This window comes from Lissotriton vulgaris, chromosome 9, assembly GCF_964263255.1.
Source record: "Lissotriton vulgaris chromosome 9, aLisVul1.2, whole genome shotgun sequence".
NCBI lineage: Eukaryota > Metazoa > Chordata > Amphibia > Caudata > Salamandridae > Lissotriton > Lissotriton vulgaris.
In genome coordinates, this window is record NC_141697.1 from 1,192,796,589 (window position 1) to 1,192,820,057 (window position 23,469).

General features: G+C 44.9%; 1 protein-coding gene across 1 annotated transcript in view; it reads left to right on the forward strand.

The window, feature by feature from the left end:
- The window catches only part of XPC (XPC complex subunit, DNA damage recognition and repair factor), an 86,606-nt gene that overhangs the window by 17,390 nt on the left and 45,747 nt on the right, over positions 1-23,469 (forward strand). Inside the window, exons 3-8 of the mRNA XM_086939261.1 lie at positions 9,323-9,429; positions 10,128-10,248; positions 13,631-13,715; positions 20,043-20,194; positions 20,857-20,977; positions 22,710-22,799. Of these exons, the coding sequence (XP_086795387.1) occupies positions 9,323-9,429; positions 10,128-10,248; positions 13,631-13,715; positions 20,043-20,194; positions 20,857-20,977; positions 22,710-22,799 (676 nt within the window). The remainder of the gene's footprint in view (positions 1-9,322; positions 9,430-10,127; positions 10,249-13,630; positions 13,716-20,042; positions 20,195-20,856; positions 20,978-22,709; positions 22,800-23,469) is intronic.

Here is a 23,469-nt window from a genome sequence, read left to right on the forward strand (position 1 = left end):
TCCTTTTTTTTTTGTATGTAGAATAGTGTATCTTCCATGTATAGCACTGCCAGTATCAATATAGCATAAGGTGTGTCTGTGTGTCTCTGTGTCTCTGTCTGTGTCTTGAGTCAAATGTAAAAAAAATCCAGTATAGCGCACAAATCGCCCCCGAAGGGGTATCTCGGCGCTGGGAGCTGTTGGGAAGATTAAGCGAGCTATTGTCCAGCTTACAGCATAGGTGAATGTCCATGGGAGGCTTCCCTGCACCACATCGAAACCACAACTTTTGGCTCAGCTGAATATAAAAGGATGAAGGGCACTCACAATGGGTTGCGGATAAATGTAGATTTAATTAAATTTCACATATAGTCTCCAAACAGCTTGAACCATGAAGTAAGATACCCAACGGGTTTCAGCGTAACAAAACACTTTGCTCACTGGTCGAGGAGGCCCTGGTATTCCTGGGCTCCCCAACAAACGTATGGTGGGTACCAGGGCTACCACCGTTTAATAATGCAGACACAGGGGAATGAAATCCCCCAAGGCCAGTACTGGCTCGGGGATGGAGGGCTGAGTAGCGCGCCTCCCCTTTATTTTATGGAGTGGACTCTGGGGAATGGGAACTCCAAGGCCTAACAAGTCTTGGAGAGGAGAACCAAGCGGCCCGCCTATTTAATTTAAACAAAAAGTCCCTGGGATCATCTGGGCCTAGGAAGGCTTGGAAAGGGAGGCCCGTTTAAAAAACCAACAGCCTGTGCGTATCAGGGGTTGGCTTTATGTTTTGTAATAAAATATTACTTTATGTAAAATAAAATAAAAAACTAGATTTTCACTGAAAAAAATGAAGGTTAAAGTAGCGTAACACACAAATCCACCAGTTATAGTTAGCAGAGCTTAGTATAATTTTTGTACCTGCCATGCACTGCTTATGACCCCACATATTATATCAATCATGATATGTTCTATGACCTCACTGATGGCCTCTCAGATGACACACTGATGACCTCTTTAAATGAGTGTTTGTTTGATTTTTACGTGGTGGAGCTTAACTACCATAGTATTTCTTTAGCTAGTGTACAACCTGTGTCCAGCTAATGGGTGTACGTGTTTACAAAACTAATTTGCTCCTAATACACTATGGCTGTGTACAAGTAAACACAGTATACAAGTTTGCATTGAAGAGTAACCCTGTGTGCAAGTGATGGTTAACAACTTTTGTTCAGCATGTTCCACACACGTTTTGTAGGCTCTGTAAAAAAGATTTGAAACCGGGCAAAGAGACTACATACCCCATACTAAGCATTGTAAGCCTAGGGTTATTAGATGGACTCCTCTCAGCATGACCACTTCTATGTAACCTAGAAGACTGTGTGCACCAGATATTAATCTAAGTACATGCACTTGTTTTTCTTGAGAAGTTGGTTTACCTGTATAGGTTTAACCTCCGTTTGAAGGCTGCAAGTAGTAAAATGTTTAGCCCCTTCAGATTTTGCCTATTTTAAGCGAATAGTGTCTTTTTTTGCCAAGCGTTGCATAGTGTACACTGCTCTAGATACTTTTTAATACTCTGAAGGGTAAAGAGTTAACTCTCTCCATAGAGTGAATACTATTTATGGTACCCACTTTTCTACTCCTATCAACTTCATTTCTCAATGTAGGTTTGGTGACTGTCAAGGGTTCAATGCATGTAAAAGCTGTCCTTAGCAGGGCATTTGTTTTGGAACAGACATTCAGTATTTTTAGGAACTTGGCTGTCTGTGAACAGTTGTATACAGAGTGAACACTGAATATATTGAGGGTTTCCCATATAGCTGTGGTTGATTGTTAATGTGAACTAGGCTACCCGTGAAGTGTGTGGTATAGGCTCAATGCTACACATAACCCATGCTTCTTCTGCTAAGGGATTTGTATATATGATGGAATTAATGATGCCTCCTACTCTTCTGAGACATTTTGTACTTACTTTCAGGCCTCTGCCATACTAATGTATGGAACAATATGTGCAAGCTTGGATGATGTAATCTATGATTTCATTTGAGATGTCATGAGTGATGTCATAAATTATGTCATAGAACATGTCGTGAGTGATGTACAGAAAACAGTGCCCGGCGGGGGAACAAGATATATTCATTCTTCACTTTAAAAATATCCTTCCAGATGAATCTGAATAACTTTTCCCCAGCAAAGACTCTCCGGTGACAACCTGCAGTTACAGACGCAACTAGTTCAGAAGTTTCTTCCAGAAATGTGGGTTTGAACCCTGTGTCAAACCTCAAAAGAAGATGTTCTCATAGGACCAACATGACCTCTGCTTGTGGTGTTAAGGCCCAGAACACAACGCAGTAGGCTGCGACTCCTGTGCTTCAGTGCACAAGAATGCCGTCAGGGAGCAGGAGGTCAACTATTTTTGGCCAAGCCACACTGGCAAAAGCCCAATTGACCTCTGTCACCTTCTCTTAAGTCCCAGGCTAGGAATGATCTTGCACAGGGCTTGGTGTCCCAGACCCAGCGGCCTCATGGACTCTAGTCCCGGTGCCTAAAAAGTCAAAACCTGCTAAAGAGCTATCCCCTGTTTGGTCAGAGCCTCCTTCAGTGCCAACTACCATACCTCTCTCGAAGGTTTAAAATTCATTCAAGAATATCCATGTGGAGAAATTGAAAGTAAAGACATGCTTTTGGTGCAATTCCTTCCCAGGGCTCATAGATGCAACCAGATGGAAGATTTGTTTGGTTCCAACTCTGTTACCATTGGTATGCCTGGTAAAGCATAGTGGCCAGACAATATATGCTGTTTCGGAGGCTGATAACTGCATTCAACATTATAACTTTGATGCTGGCTTCTAGGCGGAGTTACAAAATGCCAGTGATCTGGAAACATCAATAAAAAGAGCTACCCATTTCCCCTCCCACCGAGCTTCAGAGGAAGCCTTTAAATGTACCTTTGTAGTATGAAATGCTGATTACGCCTTCGTATTATCTTGCCATCTGCAGAGGCGAAGTCTAAGATGTTTAACTTACATCTAGCAACCCTTCTCCTCTGTGCTGGAGTCCTTGCTCAAATTTAATGAGTCTCTTTTCATGCCCAGCATTCTTTAGACCAATAGAAAGACTCCATAGGCCTGCGACATATGACCCTCCCTTTTTGTCCTCTTTCCATTCACTGGAAAGCGTGGTAGTCCAGGCTTCTTCCTAAAAAATAATCTGTAATGTGTCTACCTTGTCACCTCCTAACAGAGTTGAAAAATCTTGACTGTGGGTGCTTCTGGTAGTTTTCGCACCCACTAAGCCAATATCATCTGGGTCTTGGACTGATATGGCCTCAGCCCGTGCGAACTGACAAAAACTCACAGCAATTAGCCTATAGGACCTTATGACCGATTTGGTAAACAACTGTTTGGACACCTCCTAAACAAATCCTTTTGTGTGTTCCGAATTCTGTGGACACCATGGATCAGTCTGTGGGCCCAGCTGTCACTGTGCGCAGCCACATTTGCAAGCATTCCACTGGCTTCTCTGGAATATTCCAGAGAATACTCATGGACATACTCTTGGATGGCAAATGGCTGTTCAGAGTGAAGACCAACTCCTTCCTGGAATGCTTATGAAAAAGGGAAGCTTGGGCTTGCTCACTGGTCCTAGCTTCCCCATCAAGATAGTTCAATCAACAGTATAAAAAAAAACCTTGAGTCTATTTCAGGGTGATGTAGTCACCACCAACTTCCCAAGGGAGTGAGGGTCTCCCACTTTTCCACCGATTGGAAGACTATCATGACGGATCTCTGGTTTATCCAGCTAATCTACCAGGGCTGTGTTCTGCTGTTGCCTTCCTCCATACTGCCCTCCTTCTACCTTGACATGCTCTCCGACACACATCTTAATTTGTGGAGGCACAATACTACTTTGTCCTCTTGAATTAAGGGGCATAAGATAATGCATCTGGAAGGAACGGGTGCAAGGTTCAACTTCCTTTACTTCTTGGTCCCCCAAAAAGGATGGAGGTCTGAGACCTGTCCATGATCTCCATCGTCTTAACGTGGATCATCAAGACTCCTAGTTTTATCTTCTAGTACTCCCCAAACACAGATATCCCAGCAGTATGAGTTGGTGGTCTTTACATTCAGGCAAGAAGGTTATCATAAGTCTGGTTCCTTTGGGTGTATGGAAATGTGTGCTCTCATGAATTCTAATCATCCTTTTAAAGCCTCCTCGTGGCTTTCCGAAGGATTTCTAGAACAAGATTGCATCCTAAGGTTTTGATAACTTTTTGTTATTCAGTTAGGCCTTCTCTCCGTGTTCATACAAATCCATTTTTCAATCGTATATATACAAACACACACACACATACACAATATGTGCTCAATCACTCAATCAAGCATTTGTATAGCGCGCTACTCACCCGTAGGGTCTCAAGGCGCTGGGGGAGGGGGGTTCGCTACCGCTCGAACAGCCAGGTCTTGAGTTGCTTCCTGAAAGAGAGGTGGTCTTGGGTCAGGCGGAGGTGGATGGGGAGGGAGTTCCACGTCTTGGCAGCCAGGTAGGAGAAGGATCTTCCTCCCATTGTGACTCTTCGGATACGGTGCACGGCGGAGAGGGCGTGGCTGGTCGATCGTAGCTGGCGGGTTGGAACGTGATTCTCTTGCTGACGGGAAGCCAATGCAGGTTTCTCAGGTGTTCGGAGATGTGGCTGTGTCGGGGGATGTCCAGGATGAGGCGTGCCGAGGCGTTCTGGATGCGTTGGAGTCTCTTCTGAAGTTTGGCTGTGGTTCCGGCGTAGAGGGAGTTGCCGTAGTCCAGACGGCTGGTGACGAGGGCTTGGATGACCGTCTTCCTGGTTTCGGTGGGGATCCGCCGGAATATCTTACATAGCATGCGGAGGATGTTGAAGCATGACGAGGAGACGGCGTTGACTTGTCTGGTCATGGAGAGGGAGGAGTCCAGGATGAAACACAGGTTGCGTGCGTGGTCTGTCGGTTTGGGTGCGCTGCCCAGGGATGGGGACCACAAGGAGTCGTCCCAGGCGGAGGGCGAAGATCCCAGGATGAGGACCTTCGTCTTATCTGAGTTCAGTTTCAGGCGGCTGTTCATCATCCACTCGGCTACGTCTTTCATCCCTTTGTGTAGGTTGGTCCTGGCGGTGGCGGGGTCGTTGGTGAGGGAGAGGATTAGCTGGGCGTCGTCGGCATAGAAGATGATGTTGAGGTTGTGTTGGCGTGCAATGGCCGCAAGGGGGCTCATGTAGATGTGGGGCTGAGTGAAGAACCTTGGGGTACGCCGCAGATGACTTCGGTGGCCTCGGATCTGAACGGGGGGAGGCGGACTCTCTGGGTTCTTCCGGCGAGGAAGGAGATGATCCACTCCAGTGCCTTCTCTTGGATCCCGATGTTGCTGAGGCGTTGTACTAGGGTGCGGTGGCAGACCGTGTCGAACGCCGCGGAGAGGTCCAGGAGGATGAGGGCCGCTGTTTCTCCGTTGTCGAGCAGGGCTCTGATGTCGTCGGGGGTTGCGATAAGGGCAGTCTCAGTGCTGTGGTTGGCCCATAAGCCATACTGTGAGTGGTCGAGGGATCAATTCGTCTCGAGGAAGGCGGCAAGCTGTCTGTTGACGGTCTTCTCAATGACTTTGGCAGGAAAAGGAAGAAGCGAGATGGGTCGGTAGTTTTTGTGTTCGGTGGGGTCCGCTGATGGTTTCTTCAGTAGGGCGCTGAGTTCGGCGTGCTTACAGCTCTCTGGGAAGGTGGCGGTGTCGAAGGAGGCGTTGATGATGTCCCGCAGGTGTGGTGCGATGACAGTCGGTCTTGTTGAAGACGTGGTGAGGGCAGGGGTCGGTTGGAGATCCGGAGTGGGTGGAGTTCATCGTGCGGATGGTTTCTTCGGTGTTGACTGGGATCCAGGCGCGGATGGTGGTGGTGGGGGGCGTTGGTGCGGTCGTAGGGTGCGTCGGCTGTGTGCTGAAACTGTTGTGTATGTCTGCGATCTTGTTGTGGAAGAACGAGGCGAGCGAGTTGCAGAGTTCTGCGATGGGGTGATGTCGTTGTCTCCAGCGCTAGGGTTCGAGAGCTCTTAGACGATGGTGAAGAGTTCCTTGCTGTTGTGGGCGTTGTTGTCAAGACTTTCCTTGAATGCGGTTTTCTTCGTAGTGTGGATCAGCTGGTGGTGTTTGCGCGTGGCGAGCTTGAGGGTGGTCATGTTGTCTGTAGTTGGGTCTCTGCGCCAGGCTTTCTCGAGGGCTCGGCAGTTCTTCTTGGAGCTCTTGAGTTCGTCGGTAAACCATGATGCTTTTTTGGTGCCGGGTCTGGGGGGGGGGGGGGGGGGGGGGTCTTCAGTGGGGCGAGGTCGTCCGCGCTGTTGCTGATCCACTTCGTGAGGTTGTTGGCGGCTCGGTTGGTGTTCGTTGAGCTGGCGGGAGGGTTCTGGCTCAGGGATGTGGCGAGCTGGTCGGCTGTGATCTTGTTCCAACATCTGCGGGGGACCTGTTGTGGGCGGTGGTGGATCGTGGTCCTTCTGAAACTGAAGTGGACGCAGCTGTGGTCCGTCCAGTGGAGTCCGGTGGCGTGGCTGAAGGTGATGTCCTTGCTGGAGGAGAAGATGGGGTCGAGCGTGTGGCCGGCGTAGTGGGTGGGGGTGGTCACCAGTTGCTTGAGTCCGAGGTTGGCGAGGTTGTCCAGCAGGGTGGTGGTGTTGCGGTCGTTGTTGTTCTCCAGGTGGAAGTTGAGGTCCCCAAGGAGGATGTAGACAGCGGAGGGGAGGGCGTGCGGGCTGATGAAATCGGCGATGTCTTCGCTGAATTGTGTGCGTAGTCCCGGGGGTCTGTAGATGAGGGTGCCTCTGAGGGTGGTCTTGGGGTCGGTGTGGATCTGGAAGTGCAGGTGTTCGGCGGCTGTGAGGGTGTCGTCGGAGCTGGTCGTGATGCGGATAGTGTTCTTGTGAACGATGGCGATGCCTCCTCCTATCTGGTTGACGCGGTCCCTCCGGGTGATCTTGTATCCGTCCTGGATGGCGATGGCGATGTCGGGTGCTGAGGAGGCGTTCATCCAGGTTTCCTTTTGGAAGGCGACGTCTGGTGATGTGGTGTCGAGGAGGTTCCAGAGTTCCACAGCGTGCCTGTGGACGGAGCGGGTGTTGAGCAGGATGCACTTCAGGTGGTTGCTGCTGGTGGTCGGCTTGGCGGATGCAGTGCAGGTCCGGATGCAGGAGAACTTGCAGGATTGGCAGGTGAAGGGCCCGTGGGTGCGTCCTGGGGTGGCTCTGTGGCAGCCGGGCGTTCTGCCGGTGTTGAGTGCGTAGATGGTTGCTGTCCCATACGTTTGCCCCATCTGGGCTGGTGCTGGGCAGCTATCCTTTGCAATGAAGAACAGTGCAGACTTCCAGACAGAATACAAACTGCTTTCATTGTGTAGGACCACCTATTGTAAAGTGCTTGTATTGTGTTTGACCTCATTCAAGATGTGCGGCAATACATAATAAAGCCAGTTGGCTCGTGATGGCAGAAACTATTCTTTAAAGCAAATGATGCAGAAGGGATAGAGGTACATGTTTGTATATAAATGTTTGGAAACCGCATTTCTACAGACCTGAAGATAGAATGGAGAGCACTTAAAATCTTCTTCTAAGATGACTCCTAATATAAACATAACATCGCCAAAAACTAGGCAAAACTAATGAACGGTAATTAAAGTGGCATAAAAAACCCACTAGAAGTTCAATATTGTCGCTAAATTTCACATACTGTGCTGCAATATCTTGGAGAGAAGCTTATAATGTATCCATTATCCATTAGAAGACCATTACTTATCTTAAGTAACCATTTGAGGTGGCTATATAATCTGCATGTAAATTTCTTAGAACCCTCTGTCCTCTGTGTAGGGTATGAGCCATGGTTAATAAGATCTAAAGTTATGCAGTCATGTTATATGCTGAAAAAGTTGCTGTCTCGGGTCATCTCTGCATGCCTTATTAGTGTGGGGAAAAATTTCAGAAACTGACATTACCACACCAGTTGGTGCGAAATATACTCCTCTGTCGTCGTATTTGCCCATCGAACTTCTGTTGGAAGCTGCATAGGCCCACCTGGCAGTATTGGAAGAGCTATTATTGGAGAAAAGTTTCCAGTTTGATAACTGGAAGGATATTTTTAAGATGAGAATTCTGCTGGAAAATTATATGTCCATCACAAATAATGTTACTGAAGATAAGGAGCTTTTTCTTCTAAAATATCTTTTATCTGGGCACTCTGGTTTTCTTGTGTAAGGATGGCTTTACTTCTGTTTTACTGTTTTTTTTCTTTTCTTTTTTGTTTTTTCTTCCTTTTTAACTTTCTTTCCTAAAATGCACTACTGTCTTTTTTCCCTGAATCTTGGGGCCCATTGCATAGGACCTCCAAAAAGAAACTAAACTTAGTTAATTAACTATACGCCAGATTTACTAACTAGCGATTGCAAAAAATTGGATGCTGTTTGTGAACCCTGTTTTTGCCAACAGTAAAAATTGTGTGACCCAACCTGTGTCCCAAACGGTTGGTTCACAAGATTCTGATATGGAGGTGGTCCCAACCTGACCTACTTAATGAATATTAATTAGGTGGGTCACAAATTGCAACTCATTACGATTGATTTATCACACCACGGTGTTGTTAAGCAGATCTCCTTTATATAAGTAAAACTTCTTTTTTTTTTTTTTAATTTTTTTTTTTTACATAGACCGTTTTTATCAAAGATAACTGCATTATATAAAAAAATTAATTATATATAGTTTTTTTTACGTTTGTTTGGGAATTTGTCTCAGGACCACTGTCTACTCTCCAGGAAACCTCTTTTTATTTTTTTCTTAGACATTTACAAAGGAGAAGGGTTACAAAGGGAAAACTTTTCTTTTGCCGAAGGCTTACCTTCCCTAACTCGGATGATTAGTCATTTTTGCCATGTTTTTGAAACAAGATTTAAGTCACAAAAAAATTTAAATGTTACATTCTAACTTGCAGTTTGGAATGGCCGCTTACAACGCTCCCCTTCCAAGCCGCAAATCTGTATTCATTCGCCAATTCCAATTTAGGAGTCTGTATTCGCTTGCAGACTGCAAAATGGGTTTAGTACATTTAAAAAAAAATCATTTTTGCAGTTGAGAATTGGACAGTGTGCAACCATAAAAATGTTTAGTACATCTGGCGTTAAGTCCCCAGAAGACACTTCCATTAAGACCCATCCATTAGGAAAGTACTTTTAGAGCATGTGCGTCAAAAATGCTTATGTCATCATAGCATTTTTTAAGTCTTGTGTACCCAACTATAAAGATCAAAAGTTGCAATCTTAAATCAACAATTCATCTTTTTTTGGTTGTTTCCAAAGTAAGCAACGAAAAATTCTCACAAACGATACTCGCCAAGAGAAGGATGTCTCTGTCAAAGAAGAGAGTGACAGCGAAAGCAGCGATGAGGATTGGGAAGAAGTAGCTGGTAATGAGTTTTTTATTTTCATTTAAAAAAATGAAATAGTAAGCTTTATTGACAAGACTTTGTGCATACACAATTTTACTCGCATACATTACACTTAATTACCAATGCACATTCACCAAGTGCAAGAAACTGTTATTTGGGGAATGGTTTGGGTGGCAGCAGTGCTTGCTAATCAATCATAATCCCTCTGCGGGAAACTGCCTTCACTTGCCTGGAAAATTGTGACTAGCCAATCTGTACCATTCCACACACGTACCCCTCCTCCCCTTCCTCATGTGGATGTTTGCTTCACACCAATCTGGGCATGTAGGTCTACAGTATACGGCATATCCCCTTGGGGTTAATTTTGGCTTTATCACAGGAGCGAAAGGTTAGGAATTCGCAAGGTTCTAGATGCTCCAGTTGATCTAGAAACATCTGAACTTCCAGTTCGGCCAGTCATTCTGAGTGTCCGCATTGGCTTTAATATGGAGAGTGTGAAATCGTTTGATATCCTTCTGTGCTGAGTGATTCTAGTCTTCATCTTTCTCTGGTCTACCTCCAGCCCACCCTTCTTGATCTCTCCATTACAACTGTACCACTGGGTTGGTTTGTTGTCATTTTCCTATCACTGCATCCAGGAACAGACTGACCCATGAGCACTGCCTGTGGATCATATATTTGTAAAGCCTACTTTGGATATATGTTTCTGTTTGCAGAAATCAATGAGCCTGATCTGGATGCCTGTGGCGTGCCGACTCTTCCAGAACTGCCCCTTCCCTCCAAACCAGTGGAGATTGAGATCGAAACCCCAGAGCTGATGAAGAAGCGCGAGCGGCGGTAAGGTCACTGCTCGGCTCTTTTTGTGGTCATGCTGGCCAGTTGTGTTGATGTATTGATTTGGCATCTTCAGAAAAGCTCCTCCAAATGCAAATGCATGCAGCTTGAAGATTCACTACAGGTTAACATTGACACACGAAACAACTGGGGTGGAGTAGAGAGTAGATAGTGTGAAGAATATTCCCTGCATACTATACACCAGTATACACGAAGAGGAAGGGAAATTTACCCCTGATGGTGGAGGGGGTGCGGAAAGGCGATCAGTGAGAGGCACCTGGAGGATCAGTCAATAGGCCTCCAGTATATTTGTTATGAATTGGGCAGCTCTCTTTATTTGTTTAAATTAGAATTGTTGTTGTACAATGGTAACATTTAGAATCCTGTCCAAGGATAGGACTATGATCTCTTTTCTTAAAATTTTGAAGAGGGTGGGGGAAGAAGGAATTAGAGCTTGGAGAGGAGGGTTACATGCCGGTGTACTGCCAACATTTAGAAATTATGCGCTTGTGAATAAATCCATACCTGAATTAATGTTGGTTCCACTTTATGACCGAACCTAAATAAATGCAGACAACATTTAGGAACCTGCATTTTTAATGTAGGCAATATGCAGGCAGGGTGCGTGGTCCTTGCCTTCAGTACACACCTGCAGAACAGATTTGAGCAGAAGTTCTCAGTTTAATGTTCTGTCTCAGACACAAGATGCGTCAAGAGCATCACAGCTGTCCTTTTATGTGCAGTTAATTTGAACAGATGGGTAGAGTTGACGATCCTGCTGTTATCTGGGATAATATTATAGATAATAGGGTTGAACCCATGTAGTCAGTGGGACCTGGGTAACTAGTCAGTATATATGAAAGGGGTCCCAGACCAAACACACTAGATTTGAAGATCACAGTGTTTTAAATTAAATTAATCCAAGAAATGAATCAGGGTGCAAGGTGTTGTTATTTTCACCGCACCGTTATAAACATTCAATGATTCAAGAGTTAATGGTAAATATGTACACAATATACACAAATTCAATGCGCCCACAGGGAAAAGGGGAAAGTGCAGGAAAAAGGGGTACACATTTTTTGATAGTTAAACATCACTAGTCAAAGTTTCTCATGTGCGTAAATCTACAAATCACAATCACAACAGTCATAGATCCCCATACGAGGGGTCAAAATGCGGGAGTCTTCTTTTCTCTCCATGTGCGTTCCCTGTATCTATGGCAACGCTAGTCTTTCTTCACGGAGGTTAGGTAAACCCCTCGTGTTGCCTAGGCAGCACTTCCTGTTTTCAGCTGACGGTGAAAGACGCTGGCTCGCACGCTCCTCAACATAATCCCTTCGGGTGAGTGTCTAAATAGGCGGTAACTGTGGGCGTTTATTGCCTTCTTTGACTCAGCCGCTAGCATATGGAATCCCTGACTCGCTTTTTACCGCTTGCACTTACAGATATGTCGAAGTGGTAATCTCAACTATTTGAACTAAAATACCGCCACGACGTTGGTGAAAATAAAATAATAAGATTGAATCATCGAGTCCAACCATGCTTCCATGCAGAGGTAGGCTTTTTAGAAAGTGATTACTATGTATAATGGTGAGTGAAAAATGTATGGCGATCATAATAACTGATTGGCGCCAATACTATTTCTATCATGGTCCTCTAGATATCAGCAACCTCTACAAATACGCCACAGCAATGGCAAGGACCACGCTCTCTCAGGCCGACATTTGATTTCTCACCAGGTAACTTCATGTAACCCATGGCTCTATCCTCAGTATTACTTCCTTTTTTAGTCACATTAATTTAAATTAAAAATCTTTTTCTTGGACATAACGGTTCCTTCCGTTATATAATAGCTTGGGACTCCGTGTGAGACCTTTTTTTAAAATTCGTGTTTCATTCCCTTTTTTTAGGAAACAGCCCCACCTTACCCCTCACCCTCCCTTCACGTCCTGACGAAGACCCGCGTAGTAAGGATATACTATCCTACAATTTCTGGGTCGAAACGTAGACTTTTCTCTAACCATTTGAACTCCTAAGGATAGCCTGATGTATACAGCTGATTAGGAGCTTCTATTTGAAACTCATTTTTGATGTTTACACACTGCATTTTGACCCCTCGTATGGGGATCTATGACTGTTGTGATTGTGATTTGTAGATTTACGCACATGAGAAACTTTGACTAGTGATGTTTAACTATCAAAATGTGTACCCCTTTTTCCTGCACTTTCCCCTTTTCCCTGTGGGCGCATTGAATTTGTGTATATTGTGTACATGTTTACCATTAACTCTTGAATCATTGAATGTTTATAACGGTGCGGTGAAAATAAAAACACCTTGCACCCTGATTCATTTCTTGGATTAATTTAATTTAAAACACTGTGATCTTCAAATCTGGGACCCCTTTCATATATACTGGTTATCTGGGATAAGTTACTGAAGTTCCGTGGCTCTGCATCGCTACACACTACTGAACTCTCAGTATTGACCATTAAGCGATGAAGTTCCGTGGCTCTGCATCGCTACACACTACTGAACTCTCAGTATTGACCATTAAGAAGCCCACTGTCAAGGTGGTGCTAATAAACTGTTTGTGCTCTATTCCAAAACATGCAAATGTCTTTCAGGCAAGTGCATCAAGGTAGGATTTTGCGAGTCCTTAATTGTGATAATTAAGGAATCGCGATTAAGGACTCGCAAAAGCCTATGCATGTAGAAATCGCTGTAAAAATAGCGATTCCTACACATTCCTTATTTGCGACTCGCAAATTTCGACTCGCAAATAAGGAATGGCTACCCATTTATTCCTATGGGCCTATAGGACTGATTGGGAAATTGCGTGCGCAATTTGAAAATACCAATAGGTCCTCGTAAATTGCGCATGTAATTTCAGGTGCAAGGGTGTCAAAAGGACACCCTGTTGCACCCCTGAAATTGATCTGTACCCATATGTTGCGCACACACGTCCTAAGGGCATGTATGTGCGCAACATGAAACTTTGAAAAATGCACAAAAGAGCATTTTTCAAAGTTTTTGCAAATTACTATGAAGTTCAACTTCATGGTAATTTGCACCCCCTATTACCGAAATCGCTATTCTCAAGTGGTTCTCGCATTGCATTTAAGTAATCCCAAATTGCGATTCCTTGAATGCAATTGCAATTTGAAAACTCACAAATAATTGCAATTTTTTTTAAGGTGTGAGTGGCAAGTTGTTTCATGCATCGCAAAAGCTAATTTTGCGATCGCAAATGGACTATTTTTGCGATTTGCGCTGTTATGATCGCAAATAGCTTTGACGCATGGGCCTGTAAGAAAATAAATTCCAGAAACTGTGATCCGAGCAGTGAATATTGAAATACCTCTGTATTATTTATGTAACTTCTAGAGAAAAAAAGAAAGCAGAGTTTGAAGCCTATCTGAGAAGAATGATGAATCGGTTCAACAAAGACGTGCGAGAGGACACGCATAAGGTAGGAATCGCAGCCTAGGCATGGCAATAGGGCTCAAGTAGAGGCATGCGGAAATAGCAGAAGAGCAATGTTTAGGGACTGATTACAGTTGTTGTAAAAAGAAATGATGGGTCCTCCCAACTTACAAGGTATACGGCGTACATGCCCGTTTTACAGTTATGTTATCTTAATGGGTTTTATAAAGCGCACAGCTGCCCCAGCAAAGGGGCGTCCCGGCGCTGGCCGCGTGAGGGTACAGACACACATAACAGTCTAAAAAGTGGCAGTTTGTCCTATGGTAAAAAGTTACACTAGAGGAAAGAGAAAAGTTTTAATAGCTTTCCTAAAAGCAAGCAACGAATTTGCCACGAATATGCCACGAATTTGCTCAGGCAAGGAGTTCCACAGCCTAGGGGCAAGGTGGCGGAAGGAGCGTCTGTGAGAAGTTGGCCTGATATTCAGTGTTCACTATTCTAGTGATCACTATGTATCAGTCCAAACAACCCTTATGGTGATTGGTTGTAAGTCAACCTTATAGACCAGCTATCCTAGTAGCGTGGATACGAGCAGTCTTCGGGGTAAACTCTAGAGGGCGTGTTAAGCCAGCTGTTATACCATCACATATACCCCTTGAACACCAAGTGAAAGGACACCACACAAGTGTTATGAAAATAAACAGTGTATTTATTTAGATCACAACAGCCCTGTACTCTTTATGAGGACAGGGTACTAAGCACACAACAAAACTCTTACAAAAATACTTTGAATTGCACAATTTACACAAATGCCCGAGGGGCACGAAAAACCATATACTATGGAAGTGGAATGCGAAATTACTAGCAGGTAAGTACTGGACTAATAGGCTTTGGAATAGCTAGGACTACGTTACTGAACCTTCAGATTACTAGTAGGAGGCCTAGGGGACTCGGGTGCAGAGTGTGCACTCTCACGCGGAATGCGGGACAAAGTCTATGGGAGCTAGTAAAAGCAAAGTTAGTGTTCTCGGGCAAACCCGATAAGGTAGGTCGAAAACAACAGTGGATCTGGACCCTTGGATAGTGAGGCTATGCTGGGGCACCAAAATGCCGAAGTTACCTAGCCCAGGGGCTGCAGCTGCATAGGTCTGAAAAGACGTCGGGAATCCTCGTTGATGAACCAGGAGCCTGAAGAAAGAAGTTGCTGGCAGGCGACAAGTGAAGATAGTTCGAAGTGATCCAACCCTGGATCGAAGATGGATGACACCTGAGAGCAGAGGAGACCAAGTTCGTGACCACTAGCCAGTGATCAGATGGCACCAGGAGGGCACCGGATGGTAGTCACCTCGACCACGTGAGTGGGCGACGCTGGGCTCTGCAGTCTCACGGACCAGGAGGCGTTGTCGGCGACCAGGATGGAGGTGCGAGCTGTCCCACGATGGTTGATGCTGTCGACGTCGCTGGACCCAGGATTGGGGCAACAAGTCTTGGCAAATTCAAGCCCACGCGGTGGACCTAAAATGGCGTCTGGAGTGGACCAGGAGGGTCCGGGGTGCTCCTCTTTTGGAAGGGAGCAAGGGCCAGTCTGGAGCAACCAGACCAGCAGTGGTGATGTCGTCGGGCGTCGTCGGGAAGGCCACAAGCCAGCGGGCTAGTAGCCAGACAACGCGGTGAGCAGCCAAAAAGCAGAAGGGCCCCACGCAGAACTCGTGGATGCTGGGGGGCTGGTCTTCGGTGCTGGAGCTGCTCAGGGTCGGGGCTTCTCGGACCCCAATGCACTCACCAGAGGATCCCTCGGCGGTCGTGCTGGAAAGAAGTCGTGCAGTTCTGATGATGGCCGGTCCCTCGAGGTCTCGTCGCACCTACGGTTCTCAGCTTAGCTGTAGAGGTAGGTAGAGGTCAGAGGTTCCAGGGAAGCCGGGTCTCGTCGAGCTGGTCAGTCGGATTCCGGAGGAAGGACGTGCAGCTAACCGCAGAGTTCTTAGATGGTGCCTGCGGATGCAGGGTGACTACTCCTTAGTCACAAGGGAGAAATCTTGAGAAGAGTCGAGAGTTCCTTTCGTGGAAAGTAGTTTCTTGATTCAAAGATGATCTAATTTGGAAGGGTCCCCGCTCCTGCCTTTATCCTAAAGAAAGGGGTGGGTACGCGACTAGGTCCTGCCCATGGGGTGGGACCAGGAAGGGGGGTGGTTACACCCCTCTCCCATGCCAGACTTTCCCCAGCTCAGGGTCTGGTGTGCCCCTGGAACTGGTTCTAGCCGGCAGATGCGTAGTGAGCACCGGGGTGCCACTTGCAGTCACCTTCCTGTAAAGCCCTGCCTACCCAGGATACACAAAACCCTGTCTGGGATGGTGCTAGCACCGCCCCTGACAGGAAACCCTTTGTCCAAGCTCCCCTCGCTGGAAGGACTCCCAGCTGCAGGGGGTCAGACTCGTGTCTGTGGTGGCAGCATCCATTTTGTGATGCTGAGGCTTGAGTTAACTTTAACCGGGGTTCACAGTTACATACATGTTGTGTCCCTCTAGAAGGGTGGAATGCTAACCCCGTCGCCAGAATTGGCGAGGGGTTAGTATTCCAATTCGTATGACACCTTACTCGACATGTTTTGATAAAGCGATACCAAAGATAGCATTTAACCGCGAGGATTATAATGCACTTAAGAGTATATGGTATGCGTTATCATGGAACAGCTATTAGGACTTGGTTCCGCAAGCTGCAAACGGGCTCAGCTCATGCCAGAGCACCATCTCACACCATTCCAAGCACTCTGCCTTCAGGATTGTCAAGGCCTGCCATAGGAGTGACTGATAGGAATCTGTGTGTCCATTTTAGGGTTAGATATAGGTATACTATATCTAAAGCAAAGGGTGATTACACCACCTTGCCCCAGCTGTCGTGCAGCCAGTTGTGTCAGATTTAGATGGCCAGCCAGGGGTGGCATAATACATGCTGCAGCCCCTGGTAGGCTCTGGGTACACCTATGCCCTGAGTTACAGGGTCTGATAAGGTGGCCCAGTACCAATTAGATATGTACCCAAGGTACATGGAATTCATTTTAGAGAGAGAGCAGTGGGCCTGGGGCCCTGAATAGCAGGGTCCCAGGTCAACTAAGTCGGAAAACCAGCAAAACACCTGGCAAAAAGTTGGGGGCAACCATAGTCAGGTATCCACCTTCCTACAGCGTCCACCAGCACGGGAGAGCCTAATTCTAGGCACAACCGCCAGATGTTGCCCAGCCGAACGAAGCCGACGGGAGGGGACATAAAAGGTGAGCAGATTGCTCAAAAGATCAGGACTAGCCACTTTCAGTATGTTAAACGAAAGACACAGGGTCTTAAAATGAATCCGCTTTTCCTCAGGGAGCCAATGCAACCTATGGATAGTACTGGTGGCAGAACAAAAGCACGGAAGACCCACCAGGGCTCTGGCAGCAGCATTTTGCACACGCTACATGTATGTAAGCAAGTAAGTAAGTAACTGAGATTATAAAGCGCCTGGTTACACTAGCCAGTGTGTCCCCGCGCTGTACCGCTGAGAAACCCATCCTGGCCTGTTCCTGTGAGGCGCCCACTCCTGGGCACCCCAAGGTGAAGCCAGGCATCCTTAGCAATTAGGGCCCGTGTGGAGATTAAGCAAGCTATTGCCCAGAGTTGCAGAGTGAGACCCATGATTAGAGTAGGCACCGTGGCGAGAATTATCGGGCCCGCGGACATTGAGCCCAAGACCCTGCCGCGACGGGAATTAAACCCTGGACCCGGGTCAGATCTCTGCATCCGGGTCTGCCACTCTAACCAGTGAGCCACACTTATCCTGAGTATCTCCGCCTTATTCGCCCCCAGAAGGAGGAAGCTAGCATAATCCAGGCGGGATAAAATAGTCGCCTGAACAATCAGTTGACGTATAGGTGGATCAAAGAACTTCAGAACAGGCCGGAGGCCCCGCAAAAGGCCAAAGCAGGTGGCAGCAACTTGCCTTGTGTGGGCTTGAAATGGAAGAGATGAATCCATCAGGACCCCAAGGTTTTTAACCACCCCCTTGGACGTAGGGATTACACCCAGGGCAGTGGGCCACAATACTCGTTCCACAAACTGGCATTGTTTCCAACCAACAGAATCTCAGTTTTGCTAGCATTTAGTTGCAGGCAGTTGGCGGCCATCCATTCTGCTACCGCAGTCATCCCTTCTCTGAATCTAGAGGCAGTCGGAGAAGATCCTTCAGCCAAGGTGATAACCAGCAGCGTATCGTCCGCATAGGAGACCATAGTAAGGTCCCATTGCTTAGCAACCGCAGCCAAGGGCTGAACGTAAAGATTGAAGAGCGATGGGTTTAGTGCCGCACCCTGGGGAACCCCCTGATCGATGGAATGGATCTTAAAAAGGAATGGGGGGACAGAAACACAGTCTGACACACACAAGCGATTGAAAGTGTCCTACCCTCTCTCCCCAAAAACAGTTTCACTCCCCAATGGCTGTGGAGATCCAGATCCTATTCAACCCCTTTTTCACTCCCCATACAAATACTTTCAGTGCCATTGTTATTTTATTACAAAGTGCTGTCTTCTTAGCTAGCAGCAGGAGTTTTAAAGGGTTATCTTAGAACTCAGTTACTTATAAAGCACCAGTTTGACTGCAATGTGTTTAAAAATAAATACATAAATGATATACTTTGGGGTTATACAGATTGTAAAATGAGCAAATATTTCTTATCGGAAAGGATGTCTCAAGACAACGCCACAGTTTGAAGGGAAAAGATTGGGAGTAGACTTGAACGTGGGCTATGAGTAGGAAGTAGTTGTAGGTTGTTGTTAAGATTATTATAGGTTTCCTACCAGTGGAATGAAAGACCCCTCTGTGTCTGCTGTTATTTCAGCAATAATTTATATTTTTCGGATAACTGAACCAACCCTGTAGAAAAAATTGCAGATAATCCTGCCTTCTAAAATGACCAATGTTGAATTTAAAAAAATGCAGACTCAAAGAGTAGAGAGGGTGCTATTTTTGAAAGTTTCCCTCTGTATATTCTGGTAAATATAGAATGCAATTTCTCTGGAAGCAGGGGTTCAAAACTCTTCCCTGAATTCAATCAATTTTTAAGAGAGACTGCCACAGTAGACAAGCACTTTTGATCATGTGGAAAAGCAAGAAGAGGTGCATATATGATGTGGCGAAAAAATACAGAGAAAATAATTTCATCGAGAATGGACAAACCACTTTCGAGAACATAGGTTCCTGCTTTTGTCTAGATCTTTTCTAGTTGGTCATTCGCTTCTGTACCCTTTGTAAGCTTCGCTAAAAGTATCATTCACACATTTTAACAAACTGATTTGCATATATATAATTTATCTACCTTTTTAAAAAATTTAATACAGTTGATAACTCTGTAGTTATGGTTTAGGTCAGAGTTTCCATTGGAAAGACCTCTTTAGTTTTTTTTATAAACCCTTGGGGGCCTCAAATCAACACTAGAGCTTCATAGGAACCTGCAAATACACAATAAAACCAAGTAGTATAGTCCAGTGAACACGCTAAACGAGAGAAACCTATATGGGAAGCCTCGGAGAACAATTATGACCAATCCAAACAGCCTCGGCAATGTCCCAAACAGAGGAAAAGTCCTAAGAAACTGTCGGATCTATCCAGTTTGTACGTTTATGTATTTATTGGCAAGGACATTTATACCCCTTTCCCAAGTTATGGGAGAGAGGGGGTGGGACTATATTAAAAATTGATTTACTTCATTGTAAAAGAAGACGTTTTAAGGCATAAGATGTGAGTTCTGGGAAATTGGATATGTGACATACTTGCTTGTATAACTCTGTGTCTGGGCAAGTACTACCAATGGACAAACCCAGGGAATAGTGGATATACAGAATATATGCTCTTACGCAAGCTTTCAGCGTCTTTGTGATGTGTTTATATAAGTTGTGTCCATAGTAGGATCGTGCTCTACAATTGTTGCTGCCTGATTTGAAGAGTTAATAAATACAGATTATTTATTGTGAACTTCTAACCGTAATGAACACGTGGATTATAGCAAACAAATACATGTGGTTAAATTTGAAATTTTCTATTTTTGTACCATTCTTTACAAAATATTCTCACCAAGAATGAAGTTTCTTTTCTGTCTCATAAATTATTAAATCTCCAAAATTAGGGAGTATAAAACCTTGCCTGGTGCCCTCTGTATCCACTCTGTGTACTCTTACCAATGATATAAGGAGATTTGCTTTTGTAAGTAGGTTAAAAGCCTCCTATTCTCCTCCGACGTAACACCATAGGTTGGGTCCAGTAAACAGGCATAGGTAGGTCCAATGAATGATAAGTGCCTCTTTTTCACAGTTTATCTGCTTTTCTCCATTCCCTCCACTTACAGGTGCACTTGCTGTGCTTGCTGGCAAATGGGATCTACCGCAATCGGGTTTGCAGTCTTCCAGATCTTCAAGCTGTGGTCCTGTCGATTATCCCTGCCCAATACATAAAACAACCCCGCGTGGATCTCTTATTTCTGTCCAATCTGGTGAAGTGGTGAGCTAGAGAATAGGCTTGAATATATGCTGTGCATAAGCGAGTGTCTTTGGGATAGGCGATTGAGCAATGTGCGCCCCTGGAGGGGAATAGCGATGGCTGTGTATATGCTGCTAGAAACTGCCCACTGTGCCAGTTAAGAGTCATATGGACTACATTGAATGTTTGTTTATTGTGTATTGTACATCTTTAATGTTTATTGGATGGCATGCTTATTGCAAGGATAATACTCAAACCTAGCAACTGTAAAAAGTTTGTTGCTCTCCTAAACTCCCTTATGTCTCCTGTTATCACCCATGCTGCTGGAACCATAGGTTACTGTCTGCAGTTGCCTTGCCCAGCACCATCCCAGATAACAAGTTCAAGAATTACAGCAAAAAGTAATAGCTCTTTAATTCTAAGTATTTCAGAGCCTTGGTTGTTTGTCTCTTAACTCAAGGGAGAGTTGACTTTCCAATATCTTTGGTTTCATTATGATAAACAGAGATTGTAAAATACTGTTCTTGCCTGACTGTTTCTGCAATGAAGGCTTTGCTCCGATATATCCACTGTGAGTCCATGTGCATTTCTGTGACTTGGTAAAAGATTTAAAGACTCTTCCTCCTACTAAACGCTTGTCCTGCTGAACCAGAGCGCATTATGTATGAGTCTTATTCTTGCAGGTTCATCGCGGCATTCACATTCACTCCTGAGCTGTCTGCTGATGGTCGAGAACCGTTGCAGTCCACCTTGGAGAGTAGGTTGGGGATCTTCTGTGCCAGAAATGAGGAAGAAATGGTTCATGTATGTGTATCCATGATTTAACTATTTCTTCTGTACTTATTGACAATGGGTCAGATGAAGGAAAGAACTTCTGTATTGTAGTTCAGTAAGGTACATTACATCAAGGGCTGGCCGAGATTGTATTGTTGATGATCCGAATGGCTGAGCTTTGAGTGATATGCTTAGGTATCTGAGTCGTGACACCATTATTTTAGGTTCCCTGGTGCTTTAACAGCTATCTGCAGATGACTCCATAGAAGTAGGAACCAGTGGTCCTTTCCAGGAGCTGTATTGAATGATGCATGTGTGAATCCTTGAATCTGGACGGTATTGCTTCTCTTAAAATTCTTTACTCTCAGCACCTTTCATGACCTTTGACCGTTCACTTTTATTTTCTAGACTCCACATTCAGTACAAAGTCCTTTATAGAATTTTGTCTACCCAGATAATTTGTTTAATTCGTCCTACAAAGCCTTATCCGGTGGGCTGGAATAAACTTCTTCAATTAGTTCAGCATTTTTCTACACCTATGTTTCCCCACTCGCAGTCATTGTTCACAATTCTAGAATCCGTAATCACTCTGTTGCTAGACTGCGTGCATTATTCGTGACTGGATAACTGTGAATGCATTGAAACCTAATTTGGACATATCTAGAGTTTTGACTGTAGGTGTTTTTTCTTGCATGCTGGTTGCAGGCCTAACAATCAAAGCTCCACTCCTTTGTTGTTGTGAGTGTTCAAAGTGTAGAGTCTATTGTCTATGTCAATATGAACCTTTAGGAGGTCAAATCTAAAGTAGGTAAAAACACCCTTACTAGTTTTCCTATATACATTCAGTAAGAGCTTTCTGCTCCCCCACCATGTAAACTTTACACTGTGTTCCAGTCAGTAATATCCACCAAACTGTAATCTTGCCCTTTCTAAACCTTTTCGCTCTAGATAGTAGCTTTCCCAAAACTAAACCGCACTACTTCTCCTAACATGCTACAACTTCATCTGTCCCTTGTGAAAATTGCATTGACTTAAATTCAGGAACAGATGTGCCCTTACGGTTTGGTGTACATCTTTGAAAGCCTCTCAGTTAGGTGGAAAGCACATACAATCTGGAAATTGCCTAGTTAAAATGCAAGAAGTTTGATCACTGGTTTTAAACTAAACATGTACTTTTAGTAGATCCCTAAAGGTCAGCGGGTTCTGATTTTAACTTGGCTATTGAGACAAAACCTGGAAGCTAGCACTCTAAAAGCCTTACCCACTAATTTGTCATTGTTGGCTCTGGTATTGGTAAAAGTGAACATATTCTGTAAAGGGCTTGGACATTAGGTGTATTTAGGATTCTGATATTGCAGGCTAAGAAAAAGGGGGTGGCCCAGTGGAGCATTTGAAGGGGACTGCTTTCAGCACAAGTAACCTGGCCGTGCATCTTGGCTAGGTCTATTGTAACACAAGCAGAGACTCATTACGAAGGGTTTCAAGTCTCTAACTCCAAATATGAATATTTCCTCTGGAGTGCATGACGAGTTCCTTGTTGTGAGGCTGTTTCCTGGTCGGTGTGGTGATTCTGTTCCTGATGACGGCATTGAGTTTTGTCATATATGTCTTTTATTACATTAGGGTATTTCTTGTCCTTGCTGAAGAGGAAAGGTAGCATTGCTCCTTGCTCAACTGTAAAATCTGACCTACCATTACATACACACCCAAGACTGATTTCAATTTTGTTAATGATGGTTGTGTTTTTTTCATTTTCTCACAGGTATTTTTAATTATTTTAAGATCATTACAGCTACTCTGCCGGCTGGTGTTGTCTTTGCAGCCCATCCCATTGAAGCAACCATCAGCGAAGGTATGCGGTAAAACAACTGGAAAATGCAAGAATCCTTGGAGACCAGTTAGTATTGAGGGGCTTTTGGACCCCCAAAGTTGAGGCAACTGCAGAACACTTTCAAAAAGAGGGGTGAAAGGTGAATCTGGTGTGTTAGGACAAAATGTGTCCTTTGCACATTGCGTCTAATTTAGATACACTAGAAAATAATTATCTACAGAGTTGTCAGCCTTCAGTCTGACCTTGCCATGATATGACATCTAACACTGGATTCTGCCAAGATATGCTAGATCCTTGAAGGAAATAAAACACTGTAGCAAGAAGTATCTAGCTCCTCTTTTGAGTAGTGGCAAGCTGTGTGACATTATGCATTAGGTTACACCATGATTGGTTAGATCCTATCATCAAGTACCAGGTTCTTCTTAACTGCATCCCATCGTTGCAATGATTTAGTAAGACTCCTTCCCTTTGAATTGCTGCACCCCTTTTGTGTGCTGTGGCTCCCCCCTTTGTTAGTTGCTGGATTTCTTTTTGAGTTGCAAATCCCTATTTGCGCAACGCAGCATCCATTTGTGAAAGACTTGTTTGCTGTCTGAATTAGGGGGACTGTTGGTAATGAACCATATTCCTCTCTGGTGTTGAGCACCTTCCTTTTTGAGATCCACTTATACTGAAGACGTAAGTTTGCTAT